Source organism: Pongo abelii, chromosome 10, assembly GCF_028885655.2.
Source record: "Pongo abelii isolate AG06213 chromosome 10, NHGRI_mPonAbe1-v2.0_pri, whole genome shotgun sequence".
NCBI classification, from domain to species: domain Eukaryota; kingdom Metazoa; phylum Chordata; class Mammalia; order Primates; family Hominidae; genus Pongo; species Pongo abelii.
Window position 1 is genome coordinate 12,394,333 of NC_071995.2, and position 25,033 is coordinate 12,419,365.

The following is a 25,033-nucleotide window of genomic DNA, read 5'->3' on the forward strand; positions in this document are numbered from 1 at the left end:
TGCATTTGTCCGTCTTGGTCAAGGTAACCTCTCGTTGCTGACAAGTCTCTTCATTGAGCCTTTGAAAAAGAGCTTATGGTGTGGAAAACTGTCCTCCAGCTGAGTAGAAACCATCATCAGGAATGTGAGGAGATCAGTGGGCCGCAGTCTCTTCATCTTTGGCCTTCCTTTTATAAGTTTTCATCATGAAATAGCAGTTGTCTCCATCTAAAATTGTTTGGACGGGGTTTGCAGGGGATGGCGTCAGATCCCAGAGCAGGTGCAGAAGTGTGGTGTTTCAACATAAGGTCAGGGACCCATGTAGAAGTGAAAGCACACCAAGGGGTTGCTTTTAAAGAGAGCACAGTGAAAGGAAGGTCCAAAGCAATGATAATTTAGTAAATCACAGTATATACACTTTCAGGGTAATAGCTAGCCAGACTCTTGTCAGTTGGCTGGAGATGGAGTTCCTAAGAAATGAAGTCCAGTCAGCGTAGAGGGCTGGGTTTTTCCCAGCTTGCCTTGGTGGAGTTGGGGGAGGCAGGGATGAGGCGGCCTCACTCTCATGGACTAGCCAGAGTGTCTTGTGAGTTTCTCTTTGCTTCAAGGGAAAGAAGAGTCATTGAATTTCGAAATGCTGTCTTGTTTTTTTCTTGCACTTGTGAAGCACCATTTGAAGACCCTTTGGCTGCCCGATGTTTTCTTCACCAAGTTTCACTTCTGCAAAAACCCTAACAAAACAGAAAGCTATTTCCGAGAATAAAGTTAACGGTAGATATCTAGACATATAGTGGGATTTGGGGGGTGTCAGACAAGAGTTGAAGAGTATGGAGAATTTGTTAAATTCAAAAAACAGACTGTTTGAAATGCTCAGAAGCCCACCTCACCTTTAAAAACCTCTGAACAGATTTTATGTTTCCTATATGTATGGGTTTTTTTTAATTTGTTCATCCCAAACCACCCCAAACCAAACACCAAAAAGTATAACCCATCCGTAAGTTAAAGTTTCCCAAAATACGTGTGATGCCTGCGAAAGTTCAAGAAAAGTGCAGTTGAAAGTTTTGCCTCTTGGTGACTTTTTACAGGACGTCTTAATTGACACAGAAATGAAACCTGGGCTATATGTGCCTGCCCTTCATTAAGAAATTCACCAAGAAACTTCAGGATGTATGTTTAAACAGAAATATTCCAGCTGCCCTACTTGCTTCTGGTGGGTGCCTTAGGGAAGGTATAGCAATTCCATTCGGAAATTATAAAAATATGTATATATTCATTTAAAATCAAAACTTCCTACCACAACCGCCAAACTTTCTAGGCTATGAGCAGAGGAGAAGCTTTAATTTGGTTATAGGCCGAGGACTCCGCCGCTTCCCTCGCACATTTGATGAGATGTAAAATGTTAAAGAACTATCTTTCCAAAACGTAAACACTGCCTTCCCTTTACTTAAATGTACGATTTTCTTTTGCTCTTTTTATTTTCATAGTGGCATCTTACTGGTCTTTCCTTTCCACCATATTTTTGGATGTTGTGTGTTCCATTTTACATTGCCCAGTTAAACCACAGACACTCCTGAAGTTATGTTTACATATGGACTGCAAGTCAACCTAGTTGGTATGTTGATCTAAGCTACAAATTGCACTGCTGTTTTGCCGAACCCCGTAGTCGGTTTCTTGCCATTATTTGCGTTATTTTAACTTAAAACTCACACTAATCCTTCTCACTCCATCTAGTTTGTTTTAATTGATCTAGCAAACACTGCTTGTTTGAATTCAAATGGAGGATCCACGGAAGCTCTCCCACCCCACCCTTTGATAGTTGATAAGGGGTCAAACTGTACTTCTTTTAAATTCAGATAATTCTTTGAATGAACTATGAAATACTTCAGAGGGAAAGGAAATATCGATTCTGAGATGGAGAGTGAAAGAACAAGGAGATATTCACTACTGTTGCAGATAATTCCTTGCAATGAAGGAAAAAATTAGACGGTGGATATTTTTGGTTGTGGTGGTTGTATAGTGAGATAGGTGGACAATAGAAAAATCTTCATTTTGGATTTAAGTTCTAAATCTAGAACTTATCTTTGAAGCTGTCGCTTTACTTGATCAGCTCACTATGGAAGTGAATCTAGAATCGTACTTTGATTAGAAGCTGGGGATATTGCTACAGAAGAGAAAACATGGCTTTAATATAGTGATGGCATTAATTATGTGACTTGGGCAAGTCATTTTTTAGAAGGTTGTCTTTAAGCCATTCTCTTGGACATATTTTTTTGTTCCCTTTTGTCCCTCCTTTTTACTTGTACAAACCACAGGGCGTACACCTATTGACATGAGTCCAAAGTAAAGGCTGTTTTCAACGATGGCAGAGTTTTGTTATATAGCCCCAAGGCTAGGCATCTGAAAGACAACTGTATACAGTGTCTCTACGGAGAGAGTAAGCCGGATTGCTTGGGAAGCTGGTACTGCCCATGCCCCGCCTCCCTTTTGCTCCCCACCCCGAGATGGTCTCGCACCTCCATTCCAAGCTTTCATTGTCTCTCTCCCCCTCCCCTCTTCCTGCCCTTATTTTTAACAGCAGGAACGAATTTCATATACACCTCCAGAGAGCCCAGTGCCGAGTTACGCTTCCTCGACGCCACTTCATGTTCCAGTGCCTCGAGCGCTCAGGATGGAGGAAGACTCGATCCGCCTGCCTGCACACCTGCGTGAGTGTTCGTGACCCTAGAGGGACAGACAATTGATGGTGTGGGGCGGGGGTGGCAGGCAGTGGGCTCCAGGCCAGAGAGGGGCAAGCTCTGAGGTGGTTTTCACAGGACTTCGCCACGCTGCTTTGGAATCTTTCACACCCCCCTACCCCCAAATACCTTTGAAAATTTTGAGGTTCCTGTTCCTTGTTTCTCAGTGTATTCATTTCTTCCCTGACTATGATATGTTAAAAAAAACAAGAAACCTGGAAACATGCAGTATATGGCAGAGCCAACGAAATCTCCTTGTAGACAAGATGATTTTTGTGTGTGTGCAAAGTTTATCTGTATTCTCAAATTCACGCTTACTCAACTTTAATATTTTCTTTGGTCCTAAATTTTGCTCAGTTTGTGAGTCAGACTCACTGCTGCTTTGTTTTTAAGCTGTGCGCTCTTCCTTTCTTTCCAGGGCCCGCCCTCTCCTCCCTGTCTGTGCTGGCTACTTTTCTTCCCTTCGTTTTCTAGGCCTGCATAGGTCCTCTCTCTTGCCTCCTTTTTCCTTGTCCTCCACTCTCTCTTGCTTCTCTTGTGCTTGCTTTGCCTCAGCAGCTGCAGTCTGTAGTGGTTCCACCTTTCTCTCCCAAATCATCTCTACCCCTTGGCCTACCACTTCCCCGTCTCAGTCCTCAGCTGCAACTTGGCAGAGGTTTGGGGCCCACACACCTGTGCTGCTGATACTGGCCTCCAAAGCCGTTGACACCTGCTGTGTCCTTTTTGTCTGGCTTTCTCATACTGCCACCCAGCTCAGGTGATAAAACAGGATTGGGGCAGCTGGAGAGACTGAATCACCTTACTCCCGCCCTCTTTACAGTGTCCAAGAAAATGCCAGCTTCTCTGCCTTGAATGTTATCCTGAGGGCACAAGACTAGCTTATAGAGGACACTTGGGGTCACCTTGGCCCTTCCAGTGACTTAAATGGTGGCACAGTCTTGCTCACCATCTCTCTCCAGCAGGGTGATGCTCCCAGGTTCTTCTCCTCCTGTTCCACCCTCCTCAGAAGGTTGCTTTCTTAATGCGGAGAACGGGAGACAGAGGATGCAGGTTCTTCCTTTCTCTCTCTGGTAATTCAGGGAATCAGATGACTGTGATATGGGGGCTCCTGGGGGAACACTGCTGGCTTATGCCTTCTGCCCCACAGGGCAGACGGTTGCTGGGATGTTTGCAAGGAGTTGGGGACATGAGAATCCTTTCCCTCCTGCAGCTTGCTGCGTCCATCAGTATTTACGAAGTTGCTGTCTACTATGGTCAAGACATTTCTGCTTCATTTGGGCAGGGAAGTAAAGGACACAGCCCTACTCTACCATCTTTTCCTCTACTTTTAAGGAGGTTTGAACTGTAAAGGTGCCAGGGTCATGGCTGGGAATATCAGTGTTCTTAGGAAACTGGAATGTTATGGCACCATGGGAGCAGACACAACTGGAAAAGAAACAGCAGCCAAGTGATAGGAAATTTTCCTCCAGAAGTCATCCTGTGACCGATATATTCACTTCAGAAATATTCGCCTCAGGATGGAACATACTCATGCCACGCAGGCAGAACACTTCTGCTACCTAATTCATTCATTTATTCATCTCACAAATAGTTATTGATTGCCTCTGCTGTGCCCGGCACTCTTCTGTGTCCTGGGGGTGCAGAAATGAACAAAGCAGAAAAAACTCCCCTGCTCTTGTGGAACTTAAATTCTAGCACAGAGAAAAAAAAAAGTATCAAACACTCATCACAAACAGGCTGAGAGTTCTTTCATAACGTTTTATTCCTGTATATTGCAACATCCCCCAAGGAGGCCCTCGCTCCTGGTTCACTTCTGGATGCCTTGACATATGGAAGCTCCTTAACTATCTTCCATGAGATGTTATCCTGACAAAACAAATAAGAAAGCAAACAAACACACCGAACTGGAGGTGAGGAGATCTTAACTTTTAGCTAGTTCTGCTGTTCGACTGTGGGTAATTTAACTCAGTTCTCCTAGCATACAATACTGTGTGTGGACAAGAAAATGTTTAACAGCCTTCCTAACTTTAAAATACTATGATTCTTATCTGAGGCATCATTCTCCTTGCTTTGAATTGTTTCTTCCATACTAACACTTGAATTTTTTCTTGAGTAGACAGTTTCCTTATTGAGCCGTGCCTGTGCTGCTTACCAGCATTTTGGTAGCGCCTTCTGTGTGCCTAGCACACAACCATAATAGCTAATATTTATCACGGGATTACCCTGTAGCAGACACTGTGTGAAGTCCTTTACAGGAATTCTTTTAATTCATTCTCACAATACCTGTAAGGTAGGTCTTCTTTCTATCTCCGTGTCACACATAAGGGCTTAGACAATTTAAGTAATTTTTCAAGGTCGATCACGGAACCAGTAAGAGATAGAGTCAAGACTCAAACTCAGTTCTGGCTGACTCCAGAGCCTAGGATCTTATATCCACTATACCACCAAAAAGTATGTGTTTAGTAAATATTTTTTGGATGGATGGATGGACGAATGAATTCAGGGTTGACACTTAGCCAGTGTTCACTGATGTGGCCGTAGTGTTGGTTTATGGCTGGAATCTATTCTAATTGCTGTTCTGTCTGTTCTATCTGTTGCTGAATGGTTTGCGTATCACCCTTCGAAGGATGGATGGATCCCCACGTAGACAGCTGTAAAATATAGAACTGCAGCACATTCCTGGAAACCTTGCTATTTCATCAGTAGTTAGACTATGGATTCAGGTTATGGTAATGATTTTGCCCGAATGGCTACTCTATGGCAGTCTAAACTTTATATACCTCTCCTTGGTAATCTGCATGAGACCTATTGTGACACCATTGGTTCTGACATCTGTATTGAATCCTCTGGAAGTGGAGGTTCCCAGGCTCTTGCTGTTTGCCCTCAGCTGGGACTTTCCAAATGAGGCTGAGCTTCTGTCCTCCCGCTCCTGTTTCAGGGTTCCGCTGCTTGTCATCCTGTCTGAGAGGAGCATATAGCCCCTACGATGACTGAAGCTGTGCCACACACTTAAAGATGCATCCCAGCTGAGTTTCCAAACCTAAAAGAAAATAAATATTCTAACCAGGGAATTGGGTTATTGCTGTTTTAATCTGGGATTCCAGACAATTCCCAGTGGAATGCTCATGGAAAGTACGGGGAAGAATCTCAAAGCCAAGACAACAGCGGGACATTTATGGTATTGCTAAGTCCAAGGCACTTTTAGCTGCTTATTTTAAGGAGATACTCATCAGATTGGTATGCCTCGAAGTGGGTTCTTTTCACCATTTTCCATTGATTACCAGATAAATCCTCTCCCTTAATTCTTCCTTTCTCTTCTTTCATTCTTAAATCAACATATATTCTTGTGGGTGGGGGTAAAGAGGAGCAGAGATGATATTATTTAAGGTTCTCATACAGAGAGTTTCTCACCATTTTGTTCTGCAAACACAGAGCTAGACCCAAACTGAAGACACAGCATGATAAATTAGCAAGTTATTGAGAAGTAGAGACTGATGCCTTTTCCTTTTATTTGCCAGTGATAAAAGCAAAGTGATAAATGGAGTAAAGTGTTAAGTGCTGATTAGGGAGGACTTGAAAAGGACTGGCAAAGCAGCCTGGGCAGAGTGCAAGAGGAGAGCCCAGGGAAAAAAGGCCAGACCATGCCATTCTGCTCTGACTCACTGCCCAGATTACCAGGACAGTGCCCTTCAACAGTCCTACAGCAGAACTCCTCTGCTTACCGGGAGAGCAAACACAAGTATGTTTGTTGAGAGGATAGAAAGGGCATCACTTTTTCTTCTTCTTCCTCTTCTTCCATAAAGGGTACTGAATTTTTTTTGAAGCTTGAGGGTAGAAGAGCCGAAGTACAATTACAGTAGACAGGTGGGGAAAAAAAAAAAGTTCCATTCTTTAAAGGAACATAAGCCTTTCATTGTAGCTTGAAAACACTTGAAAGACCAAGGACCCCCAAGGGTGCCCAGGCAAGATCACTCTTGACTCTACGCAGAGAAGGGCTGTTGCTGGGAGCAAAGGATACCTTTGCCCAGTTCTCACCAGGGGACTTGTAGTCTCGCAAGGGAGGGACATTTTCTGATTTGTCTACCCAAAGGCCGCCCTTTTTCTAAACTCATGGGGGAGTGGCTGCTGAAGGGGGCAGTTAAAGCACCTCATGAGGTGCTGCCAGCCTGCTCATTGGCAGAGGCTTACCTTATGAAACACTGGGCCTCAGACAGTAATGCTCAGCCCCCGCCTTATGATAACGATATAAGTATAGTTCAGATTGATGGGGCAGAATTTAAATAATTAAATGTCGTTATTTTAAATTTCTTTTCAACACGATCATTTCACATTTAGTTGACATTGCGCCATTTGCCCTCAGACTTTGCATTTTGCAGTGTCCGTTTGGCCTAAAATCCCTGTGAATGATATTTAAAAATCAGAACCTAGGACTTATTCATCATATTTAATAGGGTTAGGGTTTATGATGTTGCAGGTTAATAAATAGCCATAATAGCCGCTCGGTGTTTTCTGGAGTCAGAACACCAGAAATAGTCCCTTGGCTCTCTTTCCTTTCCTTGTGAATCTTTCAAAATTCTTGTATTACTACTCCTGCTTGTGTGTGTTTAATAATTTAATTTAATGCCTTCCTTTGGAAACGTTACCTCGCTGCTCACCCACTCGGCTGTTTTGCCTTCTCAGCAGAGTAACTGAGTTTAAGACAGCCACGTGACAGGCACAGCTATATTAGAACCAGCATAGTGAGAAGGGATGCAGTGCCTCTCTTTTCTAATTGGGTAGAGCAACAATTTTACATGCTTTCACATTATGTTTGTTCCCCCCCAAAAAAAGAGGCAAAATAGGGAGCTGAACATGATCATTGTTATTATCTTATATTTTTATACATAACAAGATGCGCTCATACTTATTGTCTTACTTAACTGTACAGCAGTCCTTGAAGTAGGTGCTATTGATTCTGTTTGATGAGCTGACCGTGTCTCCGATAGGTCAACTGGATTGTCCAGGTTCACACAGCATGTGAAAGGCCGAATGTGATTTCTACTTCTTGAAACCACCTTTCAGCTTTTTTAGGAGAAAACATAATGACATAAAGAGTTTCATGGACTTGAAAGTAGAGTCACTGCTGACCGCTGAAGTCTGGGCGGCCACAGGTGCAGGGACTGGGACAGGTGTGGTTCTAGTGATGCCACCTAATCATGAAGTTGTGCTGAATCCCCAGCAGACTGGCTTCTCCCTCTCAATAGGATGAGGGAGAGGCATCAGGATAACAGCCTGTCCCTGTGGATAGTTTATTCTGGTTTTGTTCACCAGCCCTGCTGCCTCCCCGTTTGTTCTCTTGTGAGCTCAGGTTAGAGTTGAATTTCTCCCTGCAACCAGAATGCCAGGGCTGGTCCTGTAGGCCCTGATGGGCCAGCTCTGAGAGTGGGCTCAATCCAGTACCCAATTCCCCAGCAATTTGCTGGGGGTGCCCTTCTAGGAGCAGGGTCTCACTGCTTTTGGAAGTCTCCAAATAAAAAACCATGGTAATAGAAAGGGCTTGGGTCCGGATAGACGTGAATAGACTTGAATTTCAGGGTTGGCTCTTTCTATTAGAGAGATGATTTAACCTCTCTGAGACTCAAGTTTCTAACGACACCTACTAATGAGGGCTTCTTAGAAGTATCAGAGCTCATTTATGTGTAGCACCTGGCATAGTGCCTGGCCTACAGTGGCCAGGTAGCTCACCAAAGCTCCATTTCTGTTTACGGTTACGGTGAATAGCCTGTTGAGGAGGTGGCTTCCCCATGCAGGAGCCAAGGGAAGCAGGCATGTCGTTGTCTGTGTGTTTCATTAAAGAAAGGACCTAGGGTTCTGTCTGTGTGTTATTGAGACTAATCTTCCTAAGTCACAATGGAAATAAGCTTTGCTTTCAAACGATCCCCTGTGATTTCCAGGGGCTCAGTTTTGCTCTAGGGCACTGCATCCCAGGACCTTTTCCTACCCACACGTCTCTCCCTCAGTCTGGAACTTTCTTCCCAGTCTCGCCTGAATCTGCGAGTCTCCTTCTTCAGCCTTCCCCACTCTTCTGATACCTATCAAGTCCTCCCCTGTCCTTTGCTATCACATCAGTGTTCCAAAAATGGCCTCTCCTCACAGCTGCCCGTGACGTGCAGTGATATCACCAGCAGAGTTGAAACAAGGACAAGGAGAAGAGATTTAATTCTCTTCAGTGTCTTACAAAGCAGTAATGACTTCTAACAAAGCCGACCAGCCACTAGCATTTTCTACTTTGTTCCCCCTTAAGCCTTCTTTTGGGTGCCTTCACTTTTTACATTCAAGTGCTTGAAGCTTTCTACTTTCCCCGCGGCACATGTGGCTGTACAAGGGCCCTGGTTAGCTGCTTCAAACAGCTTGAAGAGCAAAAACAGCCCACAGCAGAACAGCCAGGATGCTTTGGAAGGGAAATTTCCTTTTTGGGTTTGCTGTCTGAAAGAATTTCCGATGCAGGCAGACGTTAATTCCTAGCTCCATGCTTCCTGATAAGGAAGCAGCTTCAATAAATGCAGCTATTTATAGATGTCTTTTTTTTTTAAAAGAAAAAAATATATAACCAGAGGTTTACTGACCTTTTCTTTCACTTCACATTTCATGCAGTGAGCTCTGTGTACATTTAAGGCAGTTCCTCCAGCGTCAGCTCTGACAAAGTGGCCCTGGTTTCGCTGTGGGGGATGGGGAGGGGAGGATGAAGATGGCACGGCCCCTCATTAGTGTCACGGGTTCCCCCTTTCCTCGGAGTTCTGAAGTAGACGTTTGGAAACTGTTGACAATGGGTTGTCCCTACCTGGTGCTCTGCGTTATTTATGTGAGCCCAGAGATGCCCAGCTCTATTCTAGACTCAACACTGAAAGGTTGTAGCAGACTAAGAGAACCCTTTAAAATATAAAAGACGATGAGAACCAGTCCATTTTATGAAACTTGAACAACAACAGGAAATCAGAAACTTTATTTCCATTTCTTCTTTTTTTCTGTCTGTTGCTTCCTCTTGGATTTTCCCAACCCTCAATATGTCTGTGGTCTTTCTCTTGTTTTGATGGGCTTCCACAGATTGAGGAGTTCCTGTCCATGAGCTCCACGGTCACCCTTACATATATCTACCTAATACTTTCTGGCAGGTATGATAAAGGTTCAGTGTGTTGGCTTGAACTGTGCTTCTCTAAGTTACTTCTCACCTCCTCTTATTATCAGAAAGCATTGGTTGAGCTGAGTATATACAAATACAGCAGTTTCCATTCTCAAATAACTGATATTTTCTCCCATTTTGCTTCATGCGTGAGTTACACCACATTAGTAATTCAAACTTTTGGGGTTTCTGGCAGGATGACCTTGACAACTTCATCAGAGGTAAACGTTAGCAGGGATGTTTAGATGTTGCTGCTTTTGCTGTTGCCATGGGTGGATTCTGATTCTCAGTTGCCTGTACCATGTGTGAGTGTTTTGTGGTTCATTTTTCTGATCTCTTCTGAAGGAGGGGTAGAGCAGGACTTGAGAGATTTAAACTGGCCGTGGCTCTGGCCACGTGCCGACTGTAAATTCCCAAGTATAATTAGTCACGCTGCCCCAATATTTACTGCCTCCATCTTGGGTGTGTGGACAAAACCCCATTCTTTCAACATTGGTCTCCATTTCTGCTTCCAGCAGATCATGGATACCAGTAGCTCTCAAATGGGGCTGTAAGATTCCAGTAGTAGAAATGCAGATTGTGGGTATGGATAATGGATAAAGAACTGTAGATGTGGGGTGGATGAGGATTGGATACCTAGAAGGGAAAGTTGACTGCACAGGGCTACGCAGTGAATACCCTATTTTACCAGGTCAGCTTAGGCTAAATTCTCTACTTTTGGGGTGGGGGTACTAACTGAAATGGTTCATTGAGGAGGGTGAAGGTTTGTAAGGGAAGATGTAACAATACTTTTTTAAAAGCACCTAGAACAAGTTTTAGGGTGTTGAATAGCACCATTTAAAAATTATAGGGGTATCCAGCAATTTGTGGAGCTCTGATTGAGAAGTATCATTGTTAGGATTTTATTACCCATTTGTTTTCCAGAAGTAGCTCATCTTTGCAAATGAGCTTTTAGTTTTTTGGTCATTGTACCCTACCTGCCAGCTCACAGGAGCCTGTGTTTCTCCTTAGGAGCCACTCTGAGGTCAACTATGTTTAAGATCATAAAGCTACTCTAGAGAATCTCTATGGCATTGTTGTGTGGAAGAAGAAATAATGATCACTACTATTATTATATATATGTATGTGTGTGTGTATATATATATATAAAAGTATATTTGTGTATGTGTATATATATGTATATATGTGTGTATATGTATATGCTTCATATATATTATCCTGAATAATAACAAACTCTGCACAGTAGATATTATACCTGAGGCTTAGGTAAACCACTTGCCCAAGAGAAAGTGGAGGAGCCCCAATTTGAATCCGTATCTAATTCCAAAACCCAGACTTTTATTTTCCACTTCACCCTGTTACTCTTTAAAAGTCTGAGGAGCAAATGAAAGTTGTTTCATTCTATCTGTTAGTTAGAAGGAGAATATCCAAGCTAACAGGCTGATTTTTTTTTCAATTTTTAAGCATAATATAAATTACTGACAAGAGGGCCCAGATGGATAAAATCAGAGCTATAAACCAAATTATCTTTTGAACTTGAAGGAAGATAAATTTCCATATCCAATCCTGTATGCACACTGTTATCTGCCAGATAGTCTCAGGTATGTGTATAAATTCTGGAGTGTTAGAAACAAAACTAAATGAAGTAAAAAGAGGTTCCTTGTCTATTATTTTCCATCTTTTTTAAATAGATGATCTACCTCACAGGTGGTTATTAAACAGTAGGAAAGATGCTGTGATTGAATGAAGACTGTATTACTGAGTTTACACCTTAAAACACTGAACTTCCTGATAATTTGTGTTAAGCCAACACGTTTCAGAAACATTGCCTGACGTTTGGTGCCTTAGTTTACCCACATGGCATGTGTGCCAGAACATGCTACAACAGGGTAAGACGGCAGAGAACATGCTCTTGTAGGGGTCAGTTCCCTGAGCTCTGGTTCTACGTGGCTGATTACTTGGGTCATCCCAGCAGTTCATTCCATCTCTCAGGACTGTGGTTTCCACATCTGCAAAGTGAAATGGCGTGAGTATATGATTCCTAAGTTCTCCCCAACTCAATCATCGCATTGTTCTCTTATTCCAGAAGAGAAACACAAGGGGTATCAGCAGTGGAACATTATCTGTACATGCCAGATTTCATGATCATTCACTTGATTTTTAGGGCTCAACATCAAATTTTAGTGCAGATGGTGGTACTTTCATGACACAGGAAATTGTCCTTCGTTTTACCTGTGATTGTTTTGGGAGGAAGCCCTCCTGCAAGGAAATAGGGAAATCCAACACCCAGTTCTGTTGAGCATTTCCCTACGGTTCCTGTGATTGAAATCGGGTTAATGCTTTTGTGGGATGAGAACTGGTGCCAGCTTGTAGGCCTTGCAGGGCTTCTAGAGACTGTCCCCGCCACTCTTGCCTTATGCTGGTTCCCAGGACCTTACAGCCAGATCACAGGCCTGCTCCCCTGTTCTCGTAGCCCCCTTTCTGGCCTGAGAATTGTCTGTGGCTTGGCCCTTTGCCCCATGCAACATGCACAGGTGTGGCTTCTGCTAACTATCTTCTTGACCCTAACTGTGTGATTAGCGGGAATCCCCTCTGCAACTCAAGGCGTGTTTGCCTTTCCTGTAACCTGTAAAAAAATTTCAGTGTGCGTTTTTCTCCCTCTGGAGATGGTATCCACTGGGTTTTAGGCTTTACAGAGCCAGCTGATCTGCGTGGATAGGCCACACTATCCTCCCTTAGCCGGCTCCGTAGCACATGCACAATTAATACTGCATTAATTAATTATGGGAGAAAAAAAGCACAGTTGGCAAGGGAATGAAGGCTTTCAGCTTCTAAAGTGAAGGCTTTGATGCTGAGCTTGAAAGTACATTTCCATCCGCCTCAGCCAGCAGAGAGAATCTGTGACACTTATACCATCCTCTGGGCATGAAAACTCACACCCAAGGAAAGTATTTCTAAATAGAGGCCCTCAACTAGTTGCTGGAATCATCTACTCATTGCCATGGGCTGTGAAAAGGGGGTGTAAGATTAGGGAGAAAAGACTCGCCCAAAGCAGCAGTGATTCGTGACCAAAGCTGATGAGGGGTTTTATTTTTTCTCTTTAAGTAGCTCTTAAGTCACCAACATCAGGAACTCTTTGTAGAGAAGCAAATATGAGTAAGTGATTTGGTGCCAGCCCTCTTGAGGACATAAAATGACTCTTTCTCCTTCCTCCTCCTCGTCGCATGCCTTGCTTCAGGAAGGAACCCTAAGGTGGTGCAGGTTCCCGAACCTGTTATTGAGATGGGTTGGAAGGTTCATCTCTGTTAGGCATGGCTTCCCACTAGATGTGAACAAAGTCGGGGAGAAAATGCTTTCCTTTTTCATTCTGATTCCTTCACGCCATTGTTCTTGAACTCCTCAGCTCCTACACTGACTCCTTTCACTTCTCCTATGAGGTGGTAGTGAAGCCACCTCACAAAGTCCCCTCTCTGAACAGACACAGTTCTCGTTCCCCTATTTACAACTCTGTCAAGCATTTTTCCTGCGGCTCTTGCTGACCTTAAAATTTGGCCATGATTCAAATATTCACCCAGATATCTGGGGTTTTATTAAAGGTCTTTTAGGAACACAAAAGTAGGAATTCGCTGAGAGAGGTTTTCTTCACTTGAGACTCATGGGTTATAAATGAAACTACTGGAATGCCCTGACCAAGTGCTGAGAGGAGCTTCAGAGACCCACAAAAACCTAAAAAGATGTGAAATTTGTTTTTGATCAAATAGATTTTGGACCTTGTGAAAGAAAATAAGCTTTTCTTTTGATTCTTAGAGAAAAATTTTTACTTCAGATGAATCCAAGTGTGTGTGCATGCATGTGCTTTCATTGGGGTCATCTCATAGCTGTTATTCCAGATACCTGCTTCACAAAGCTTCTGTGATTATTCCTACTACTGTGATGATTCCTGCCACCCCAGTGATCGGGGAAAAGAACTTGAAATACAACTGGGTATTGTAGCATTGGCACTGTGCAGACGCTGTGTAGCTCTCTCATGTCTGGTACTTCTTTGTTTGCTAAAGGAGTATTGAGATTCAGAAAGTGGCTGCCTTCTAAACCTTTAGTGTTCAGATAGCATTACTTTGGACCCAGGACAGAGGGCTTATAGTTGCCTGTGAACGGGGTGAATGTTATACTTAAGCAGGGAATGTGGTCACCCAGTTGCAATGATTTAGAGTGCTTTGAACATAAACATCTCCCATGATGAATGACCAGGGTGCCTGAAATTCCATTGTTGAGACATTCCTTTTGGATCAGGCATTATTTCCACATAGCTCCACTTTTAAAAGTAAATCATTATGGCAGCAGATAGTTATGGAGAGAGATAATTAATACCTCAAGTCCCTAATATCTTAATGAAAATTAGCTTATCAGATCTCTTGAATCTTTTGAAGTGGAAGGACCGTGGCCAGCAGGGAGTGGGTAGAGTTGGAAATAAGCACTATAATTTTGCTTAGGACTGGCCTTCTCTGTGGATAAGACAGACGGAAAACTAGATGGAAAATCCAGGCCTCCTGATTTGGACAAAACATTGTGAGCCTGAAGCTCTGAGGCCAGGATGAGCAGTCTGCTACTTACTGTGCATGGCCATTGGTCTCGAGACATTGCCAGCATCAGTCTTGGCCAAAGAAGGTCGGGTCTCCTCTAGTACACTGGCAATTTGAGAATGTGCAAGTCATCTGCATTTCTTTGACAGGAGTAGTGAATTTGGGAGTATAAATCTGAATCCTTAAGCCTTTCAACCATTCTCACTAAATGTCTTTACTTCAGGGATGATCATGTTTGATCATAATGCCAAGATCTTGCAGATGTATAAAGGGAATGGTAATCCAAGTCTTGAGTTGAAGTAAGTGGTCAGGAAAATCTTGACCCTTGGGGAAGGAGCTACCAGAGCTGGGTGGCCTATGTGTGTGTGACAAGGAGGAGGTGTGCAGAATTTAGGGGAAAGATCCTTTGTAGTTCTCCATGTGGAATAATAACTTCCATTTTATTGAGTGCTTATGGTAGGCGCTTTTCACATGTATTGTATCACTTAACCCTCTAGGCAGTCCTGTGAACTGGGTTTTATTATCCTCATCTTACTGATGAAAAATCAAACTTAAAGAGGAAAAGGAACTTGGCCAGAGTCACAGAGCTGGTAGGTGGGAGACAGGTCCATCCAGCCTACACCTTGCCTTCCAATAGAAGCCAAAGCCCTATTGCCTAATCTCTTTGCTTTAAGAACGTGAAAAATAGTGTTGAGTTCCCTCTTGAGATCCAACGGTGGTTAAAGCTTCACAAATTTTAGAAAAACAGAATAACTCACTAAAATAAAAATGTAAAGCTACCCCACAGAAAACATCTACCACAACCCAAAACTTCAGGGTTTATATATCCAGATTTTAGTGAACTATATGACTCTCACTAGTCCCTTGCTCTGTCTCCTGGTAAATACTATCCCTTTCAGAGTCCTGGCACAAACATAGTGTAATAAGATCAGACCCCATCCCCCTACCATTCCAATGCAATCTAATTGCAAAGTGAAAATCCAGGGCCGTCTTAGATCCTCATCTATCTACGTCTCTCTTGGTCCCCACCGCTTGATATGCAGTCTCAGGTTCAATACCATTCTCTCTTTTTGTGCTTTAGGTCTCTGTATTGTTTCCTTTTCACCACTTTTTTTTTTTTAATGAAGTGATTTTAAATGGAAAATTAAAAACTTAACTGTGAATCTGGCAGTTTCCTGCTAATGCCTCTTTGCTAAGAAGCTTCATAAAATACTGTATCTTATTCACTTCAGCACAGCTGCTGTGGGCTCTCACCACTTAGCCATTCACAATATGTCTGAGAGATTAATTTTTATAAGGCTGTGGTTTGAGATATCTCCCCCTTCCTTGTTTGACTTAAAATCCTCAGTGGGAAAGCGTGCATGGGAAAAAAAAAACCACCACCACCCTGGATAAAAGGTACTTTGGTAACATACGTGCTTTAGGAACTATAATTTGTCATTTTATTTTCTTGTGCCCTGTTCATTTGAAATGCTGCAGCCTTTCTGCTGGAAGTCTCAAGTTTGTGTATGAGACTGAGGGGGAAACGAGAGTAGGTACCTTGCGCTGAGACTGTCCTGGGACAGTCGTGTGGTGTGTGTGAGCGTCTGTGTGATGCAGGTATGCTTATTTCTTCCTGAAAGCCGCAGGTACTGGTTGCCTCTCGCAGGGTTAAAACTCTTGGCGGCTCGCAGGAGGTGATGAAGGGCAAGGGCACGGGAGAATGAAGAAGAGGGAGGAAGGGGTGGGCCAGGGTCAGTTTCTGTGGGGTCCCCACTTGCTGGGTGAAAGCTGAACTGTTTATCCACACATCCCAGCAGCAGCAGAAAGCCAGGGGTGTTTTCAGGACTCAGCTGCCAAAGTTTCTTGAAGCAGCTCTGCTCAAAGGCATATGCTGGGCTCACTTCTGAGGGAAATTTCCTTTTTGGGGAAGTTGAAGCAAAGGAATTTCCTGTGTGGGCAGACAGAGCTTCCTGACTTGAAGGCTTCTTGGAAGGGAAACAGTTTCATAATGAAATGACAAATTAAAGACATACCAGCCGGGTTCACTTCAAAACAGCTATTGAGAGTGCAGGCAAAGCCCTATTATACTCCCTCACAGAACAAAAATAAATCCCATCCTGACAGGTTTCTGTATGCCGGATTATATCCGTCCCCCCACACCTTTCTTCACAGCCTTCTTCATGCTCCCTTCCTCCCACCCCCGCCATTAGCTGCCACCAGCTCCATCTTGAACAGCTCTCGAGAGCAGCCGGCAGCCAGGCCGGGAGCCTGTTTCTTGCTCCCTTGCTTTGTGGCTTCGCCCATCCCTGACCTGCATGGAGGCCTTATAGGTTATGTGACAGCCCCATGCTGCCAAGACACAGAAATGACCTCTTTCCTTCCCCTTTTGACATAAAGCAATGATTGAAGGCGTCTTCAGCAATGGGGTGGGGGCAGGCAGTCGGGGAAGAACGCAGCCATTTCCTCAGGCCGGCCTTTAAAATCCTGAAGGCAGTAAATATAAGTACTATTCCGGTCTTGGGAGCCGGGTCTGAATTCTTTGCTTTGTTGAAGGCAAGAGGGCTCTGTGCTGGGCGGACGATAATCTTGTACCTGAACATGTCATTTTCTTCAGTTCCATCAGCCTGCATGTTGTGCTTTGTTTTGTTTCTGAAATTGACGTGATGATGCCTTAGGAACTAAATTTCTTTCTTTAATGGAACAGGCTAGGAGAAAGAAGGATGGCGGTATCATTTGGGGCATGAGAACAGTCATTATTAATTAGGCTTAAGTTAATGAAATAAAAAAGGCACAGCTTTGGAATCAGTTGTCTAAATTTAAGGGCCAGCTCTAGCAATATACAACCAGCAATGTAACCTTGAACAAGTCACTGAACCTCCCAGCCTCAGTTTCCTTATCTCTAAAATGGGTACAGTCATACCTTTTTCACATTGTTGTGAGGAAATTAGATGATGATTTCAGAGGCACTTTGTGAACTCCTATAAGCCTTCATCCTTCGTATTAAACCACTATTGGGATCTTCGGAGACTGAAATACAGTATTAGGCTAAGACAGCAGAATTGTAGAATTTGTAGATCAATTTGGCAAATATTTAGTAGAAATCTGCTATGTGTGCATCATGGCTCGACTCTGTGGGGGAAAATAAACAAGTGGAAAGTTTCAGGTGGCCACATGGTATAGCAGAAAGAATATTGGACTTGGGGCCAGGAGGCCAGGGTTCAATCCTGGCTGTCACTCAGTTGCCTGTGACTTGGTATAAACTGTTTAACCTTGATGAGCCTCAGTTGCTCATCTGTAAAATTGGGAGAAATCAAACTCTATGACTTTAATAAACTCTGTCCAACTCTAACATTGTATAATCAGTTTTAAGAGGTTTTTGCCTTTAGCAGCTGTTTATAGGATTTATTCTAAAGCATAGAGAAGAAATATTCATTGTATAACAGCTTGTCTGATGAAGAAGATTGCATGAAAAAGCTACACTTTTTTTTATAAGTATATCTGATGTAAACAGGAAAAATGGGTGCTTGCCAGATATGTCATCTATAGCAACTTGTTTTGAGGGGGTCTCTGAATGCTGACATGAAAATGACTAGGATCATGGGTTGAACATGAGTTTGCTCAAGAGAAGGTTCTCTTGGGGCTTTGGTTTACTTCCTCCCAGCTGGTCCAGGGGACACTCAGGATATTTCCAAATGGCTGCTCATTTAAGCCATTCCCATTATGGTTCTCCTTGTCCGAATTGGCTTCCATGGTACAGTTCCAGTGTTGACTGGTTCTGCTAATTTGATTTTTTTTTAATGTGCTGATATGTAGTTTTAGGACTGTTGCATTATTGTTCCTCTATCTTTCCATTTGTATTAGTAAAGAACTATTAGCAATTTTGCCTCAAACAGTCTTCTAAGCACCCTTTTTGATTGGAGAAAACCAAGGTACCAGAAAACTTAGATACCATGTGGAAAGTCACAGTTTACTGGGTGTGTACTATGTGTTACTAGTGCTTTAATAAATTGCCTCATTAATTTTATTCTCCCAGCAAGCCTGGCAGGTAGCTGATAGTATCTTTGCTTTACACATACAGAAACTAGGGCTTAGAGATGGTAAGTAATTGGGTCAAGGCCACAGAACTGCCTGGTAGCAGAGCCAGAATTTGAACTCATGTCTGCCTGCTCCAAAGCCTGTGTCCTTTATCCCCTCAGTGCACCCCTACCGTTTTGACTGCTATTAAATTGACCTTATGCTTAGAACCGAAGTCAAACCCGTACCAGGGCTGCAAAAGGAAACAAAATTAACCTCATAGTCCACATACCCTTGAAATGGCAAAAAAGCCTGCAACTTTCCATTGTGGAAAGTAATATACCCGGGTGATAAACTGAGCAAACATCACCCTTGCCCTTGCCTCTGAAAGAGAGCCTGTTCTAGTTCATCCTGGGGCCAGCTTGGCCTGGAACCCCACTGGCCAGCTCTGTCCACACCTTGCATATTAGGACAGAAATCTGCCTACCACATTCCAGCTACATAAAGAAGGTGGCCAGCACCTGACTGCCTCTTTCTCCTTGTGAAATTCCTTGGAAATATCATTTGTGGCTGCTTGGGCTTGTTCTGAAGAAAATTCAAATCTTCTTCTATTTAACAAGGATTGATTGAAGAACCCGTATGCTCAGTACTAGTACAAAGATAAGCAAGGAAGGAACTCAGAATAAGAGAGAAAAAACTTGGATAATAATTATCAAAACCAGTATTTATTGAGCACCTACTGTGCCCAGTAGAGTGGTAATTACAGGAGGTAAATATCTAAAACTTACATAACTCTTCACAGTACATACATCTGTTCTTGCTTCTGTGTTTGATTTTATTAGCTTTCCTCTGTATACATAAGCTTCTAGTGTATGTCCTATTGCTGAAGTCCAGAGTTTTATTATTTTTCACTTATTTGGGCATAGATAGTTCCAGAATTTACTTATCTTCCTCATTCTCATTGTTAATCTCATTTTTCTTCCCTGGAGAATATGGACTTTCAAAACTATTTTTCAATCAAGGCCAAAATATTTTTTAAAATTCACTTCTGTTTAAAACACAGATAACATCCAAGAGAAAATCTGAGAAGAAAAAAAAACCGATTTTGATGGTACCTAATTATAAAAGACTCACAGTACTAAGTTATTCTTTGGCACGTGTAGCAAAATACTATGTAGGTGTCATTTCGAGTTCATAGTAAGGGGAGAAATGGTGTCATTTTTCCTGCAGAGAAATTTAATCTTTCACTTTAATCTTTCATTGGCCTGTAGCAGCCAGTGGGGTCTTTTAAAAAATTCTTTTCCTTCATATTCCCCATTTGAGCTTAAGGTACAAAAAAAGAAAATATTCTTGAAATGCTGTGACCAGATCTAGACTGTAACATGCCCCTTCGCTCCTCTGGTGAGGAAGTACGGGAAGGTGGAAGCCATTGAGGGGTTGATTATTTACTTCGTTTGGAAGTAAGAAGGGAGGTAGCTCTTACTTGGAATAAGAGCTGTCTTCAGAACAGGCGTGCGCTCTCCTGAAGCCCAGAGCTGTGACTCCCTGGGTGTGTATTTTACCTGTGCCCTTGGGCAGGTGGCAAGCGAGAAGAACAGGATAAGAGGAGGATGGTACAGACAGAGGAGTCACAGGCTGAACAGGCTCTCACCGGGGCAAGATGACTGACAGGTGGATGGAATTCACCATCCTTTCCTTTCAATCAAAAAAAAAGTAGAAAGTTGCTCATAAGTAAGTTTGAGTTATATCATCTTCTTCATAGCCTTTGCTCTTCAGACACAGGTGCTGGTAATCAGGAAAATGCAAGGAAACAGCTCTGGGGAAAAGGAACAAGCCTTGTTGGCCTTGAGAGCCCCAGTAGACCATCAGGCCTTGCCTTGGATATTGGGAGGTGACAGTGCCTTCTCACGTGCCTGACAGTTTCCCTGCACCACCAAGACTCCGTGTGACTGAGGCCGTGGCCTGGGTTTCAGGATGGGCATTCAGAGGAAGGAAGTTCCCCCTCCTTCACTTACCTCACGCTTACTGGATGCCGAGTTGCCTGTGCCCATGTCAAAGGAAGCCAGATAACTTTCTGTCCCCGTGTGATCCAGGCCCGTCCTGAAGCCTGGGGGTTCTGAATATAAGTATGGCGGTTGCAGCCTTCCTTCTGTGACTTCTGGAATTCCTGACAGAGAGGGTCATATCTAGCCACTGTCAACCGGATGCTAGACTTGTTTTGTTAGGCCCTTCCTCCTTCCCTTCCTCTACTTATCTTCCAATAACCTTAGGATTTAGAGGAAATTAAAATAAACCTTCTTCTAGAAAGGTGTCAGGAACCCATGCACAAATGTAGCCTTTTTGATGCTTGAGAAAGAATGCCTTTTTGACTTCTGTGAATAAAGAATAAGTCACGGCTAATGAGTAAGTAACAGTGTACCTGTGGTCCCAGTTATTCAGGAGGCTGAGGCGGGAGGATTGCTTGATCCCATGAGTTCAAGGCTGCAGTGAGCCATGATTGTGCCACTGCACTCCAGCCTGAACAACAGAGCAAGACCTCAACTCTTAAAAAAAAAAAAAAAAAGAAAAATGCCTATGCAGTGGCTCTGAGGCACCCTCATGGTTGATCCAATGGACTTGCATTGTGATTTTGACATGCTTTAACTCGTGACCAACATCTAGTCTATTTGTCTCTCCCATTAGAGACTGGTTGTGACAGCATTGCCATTGACCTGCCATATATAGGAACTCCAGTGTCTGAAAACATAGCAGGACTTTGTAGGGATTAACACTGAGCAGTGCTTTCACATTTTACACCCTACTGTGATGAGCAAGATATTGTGTAAACAGTGCATTGCAGATATCAATAAGAGGTAGGGTAGGCAGTGATTTCAGTGGTGTCCCACTCCACACTATAATTTTGTTTCTTTGGTCAACTAATGTAAGAACTGAGTCTGTAACTCTAACCTAGGGAGCCATTGCTGTGTGTCAACTTTGTTGCTTTAAAATCTTGAGACACCTTTTCAGTATCTCCCACTTTGTCTGAGTAGTCATACTTTTAATGATATGTAAAAGTCAAACTCTAAATACTTTGGAGCTAAATCTCAGCAGAGATAAACTTCAAACTGGTGGGAGTGGGGGTTGAGAAACCCTTCTGGGAGTCAGAATGAGATACTTGTGTGTCTGCACTGGTGGCAGGTTTGTATGTTACCAGAGTGATCTCCATGGTAACGGATCAACATGGCGCCAATGACAACTCTACACTAAGAGCTTCAGGTTCCCATGAGAAAGTGGATCCTCACAGCAAATAGAGAGGAGGAAATCAAGAAATATGGATCCACACTCCCCTTCCCTGTAGAGTTCTGGCCATGAAGTTTCAGTTCATATAACCAACACCATGTCCTATTTAACCACTTGGGTCCCTCTAAGTAAACCAAGACTCTTCTGAGAATGCAGTGTTCTCTCAGATTTCAACTAAATTCATACAAAGTTTAATCAGACTTGCATAGCAAAGAACTGTATCGCAGTGGAGCAAGAATGTAACTTGGAGTCAGGAAGCCTGGCCTCCAGACCCAGCTCTGACACTGTGATATGAGGAAATCACCTCGCAGGTTCTTATTTTCCAGATTCTCAAATTCCCACCAGTGCTAATGGTCAATCATCTAATTATATTGAAAGCCCTTAGTATGATCCATTAGCAGTAGGAAAGGTAGATGACTAAATATAATACAGTGTGCCTTTTCCTACACCATCAAAGGTATGATAATGTTGTGATCATGTGTATAAAAACTTTCAGACACCTAAAAAGTAGAAGGTGTGATTCATCTCTGTTAAAGATTAATCTCTGAGCATAACAACCAACATCTGGAAGCTAGGCAGCCAACAGAGGGGTTAATTTTTCTGGAACCTTGGTCGCAAAAGGTTATTAGTTTGCAGAAAGACTCAGAGATCACTGTTTATCTTAAACCACAAGAGAATGTTTTTGAATTTAGAAGAACAGTAATATAATTTGGTAATTTCATGAACCTCTTCCCTGGGAAACCTTATGACTCAACAGTCAAAGGTGTCCGAATAGTAAAGATGGTTTTCAGTGATCAGGTCTGTGCCCATGCCTGGCCTTGGGTATACTCTGAAATGAGATTCTTTGTTTGATTGATGGCGTGATGGTTTCTGTTGTGTACATTTAAAGGAAACCAGTTTCCCCACCCAAAATTTCTAAGCAGTTTAATCCTTGGGGTGTAGGGGAGTTAAACCACAGTGAGTCAAGGAAGTAATTGATTGCAGATTTCCTCTAAAAGTCAGCTATGGACTTGATATTGACTAAAACAAACTAGCAGTTCTCTTCCACCACCAAGTCAGAGCGTCTCTTTACCATTCTGCATGATTAAAAGAACAACTAAGAATGGTAATGCTCCATTTGAACTTTCCTTGTGATTCTCTCTGGTCTATCTTCAATCAACAAAAGCCTAAAATTTTTATTTTAGAATCATGATGTTGGAAGATCTTTAGATTGCTCATACCATAAAGCTGTTTCTAAGATTGGTCTCGGGAAGGTCCAAGATCAGGATTGAAGTATGAAAAATCTTGGCCGGGTGCAGTGGCTCACGCCTGTAATCCCAGCACTTTGGGGGGCCGAGGCAGGCGGATCACAAGGTCAGGAGATCCAGACCATCCTGGCTGACATGGTGAAAGCCCATCTCTACTAAAAATACAAAAAATTAGCCGGGCGGGGTGGCGGATGCCTATAGTCCCAGCTACTCGGGAGGCTGAGGCAGGAGAATGGTGTGAACCCGGGAGGCAGAGCTTGTGGTGAGCTGAGATTGCGCCACTGCACTCCAGCCTAGTGACAGAGTGAGACTCTGTCTCAAAAAAAAAAAAAAAAAAAAAAAAAATTGCCTTGTCACCTTTTGGTCTTAAGTTTACTTTGTTGGTATGAAAGAATTTTTTTTAATTCAGCAAGAGCTCAAAGAGCCATATATGTATATATAAAATTTTTTTTAATTAAAAATGCTTCTGCTCAAGTCTCAACTACACTGAGACTGAATGGAAAATGCAAAAGCTCTTGACGTGATGTCGGAATGAACAAGATGGAGAGGTTGAATTTGGGAGCATGGTTTCCTTATTGTGAAATTCCAGTTTCAAAACATTGGCACTGTCTGGTTCAAATATAAATATACATTATTTTATTGTAATCCGCTAGTTTAAATTGTTTATTCTGCTTATAAGGAAGAGATCCATGATAGCTGTGAACCCCTTTGAAGGAGACTTTATCCATGGCTCAGTCCAAGGTGTTTGAAGCACTTTTCTCATGGCCTGGCTGGAAAGACTTTCAGAAATAAGCAGGGTTCTGGTAGGAAAATGAAGGCAGTTGAGGAAAACAGTGCACATATTTATAAGAGGACTATACTTGGTATCTTGGAAAACATAAACAAACCCTAGACTGTCTACCCCAAGTCTGGGAAGGCAGTCCTCTGAAGCTAAGGTTCTCCTGGAACTCCCTTCCACAGGACTTGCATTGCAAATGCCATTGTGGAGGCACCACACGATGTGGTGGACCTGAACATTAGGGAAATGCAGTGCTGCCCGCTGCCGCACTGGCTGGCATCTGCCCTCCTCCATCTCCTGGGTGCTGCCACAGAGAAGAGAGAGAGAGTGAAGCGGGCAGAGACTGGCTGTTGCCGTCACACAACTGAGGGCGGACCTGGAGCTCAGCTGGCTGAGGGTTTGAGAGACCGTTGGGAGCAAGACCCAACCACAAGGCCCATGGAAGAGGAAGTTGGCAGATCTCAGAAAGGGGAGGAAAAGGAGAGGTGCTTATTTGTTCATCTTGGTTTTGCTTTTAAGGAAAGGAGGAGAGTTAAATGAGAAAGGAGGGTGAGTTGGGAAGGTTCTGAGCAGTTTCAGGTCCAGAGTTGAGCAATGTTCTTCCTGGTCAACAAACTGCCTGGATTTCATTTTGGCCTGACAACAGCCCCACCGCCTAGGGAACTGCATAGAGATCCTGTTTGTTAACCACACAAGAGAGTCTGCAATTAGAATACTGGGGCTTGTGCAGAGAGAAGAATTCAGAAAGTCAAAGGCTGGATGTAGGTGAAGAGACTATGGACTCTGCCTTCATATCATCAGTTAAAGTGCCCTGCACACCTGCCTGTCCTAGGTCCTGTAGGGATGTGACATAACAAGCATGAGCTGTACCTTAGTGTCTGTGTTCCAAAACTTTGTTGGCACCTGAAGCACCTTTCCCTCCTCCCAAGAGGAATAAACAAATGTAAATAAATGGTGCCCAGGTTTTCATTTGGCTCACAAAAGATTATACAAAACTCATAGTCTGTCTGAAATATATTACCTGTAGACCTGTTTCAGCTAACCACCTTTTCTAGCACAATCAAGCTGGTAAAATACATGCCTGCACGCCAGCCACGGTACTGAGGGCCACATCAGAACTGCTCCTTGAAGGAACTTGGAGAAAATGAACAACCAGCAACTTGTTAACTGGTCTCTGAATGACAGAGGGTACTGCTTTAGATGACCCCCAGGAATTCTGAGTTTATGCAGCAGAGGACCGTGGCCCTGGGGTCAGGCAGGACAAGGGGATCAGACCTTCC

The 25,033-nt window shown here is 43.2% G+C and overlaps 1 protein-coding gene across 7 annotated transcripts in view; it reads left to right on the forward strand.

Moving 5' to 3' along the window:
* The window catches only part of ETV6 (ETS variant transcription factor 6), a 285,690-nt gene that overhangs the window by 139,987 nt on the left and 120,670 nt on the right, over positions 1 to 25,033 (forward strand). For 4 of the 7 annotated variants that reach the window (XM_054526846.2, XM_024256860.3, XM_063712034.1 and 1 more), the window contains exon 2: positions 2,555 to 2,684. The exons of 1 other annotated variant lie outside the window; for it this stretch is intronic. In XM_054526846.2, the coding sequence (XP_054382821.1) occupies positions 2,648 to 2,684 (37 nt within the window). In that variant the 5' untranslated portion in view covers positions 2,555 to 2,647. Of the gene's footprint in view, positions 1 to 1,463; positions 1,592 to 2,554; positions 2,685 to 25,033 lie in introns of those variants that run through there. 2 more of the 7 variants (XM_024256863.3, XM_024256861.3) reach the window with 2 other exon arrangements.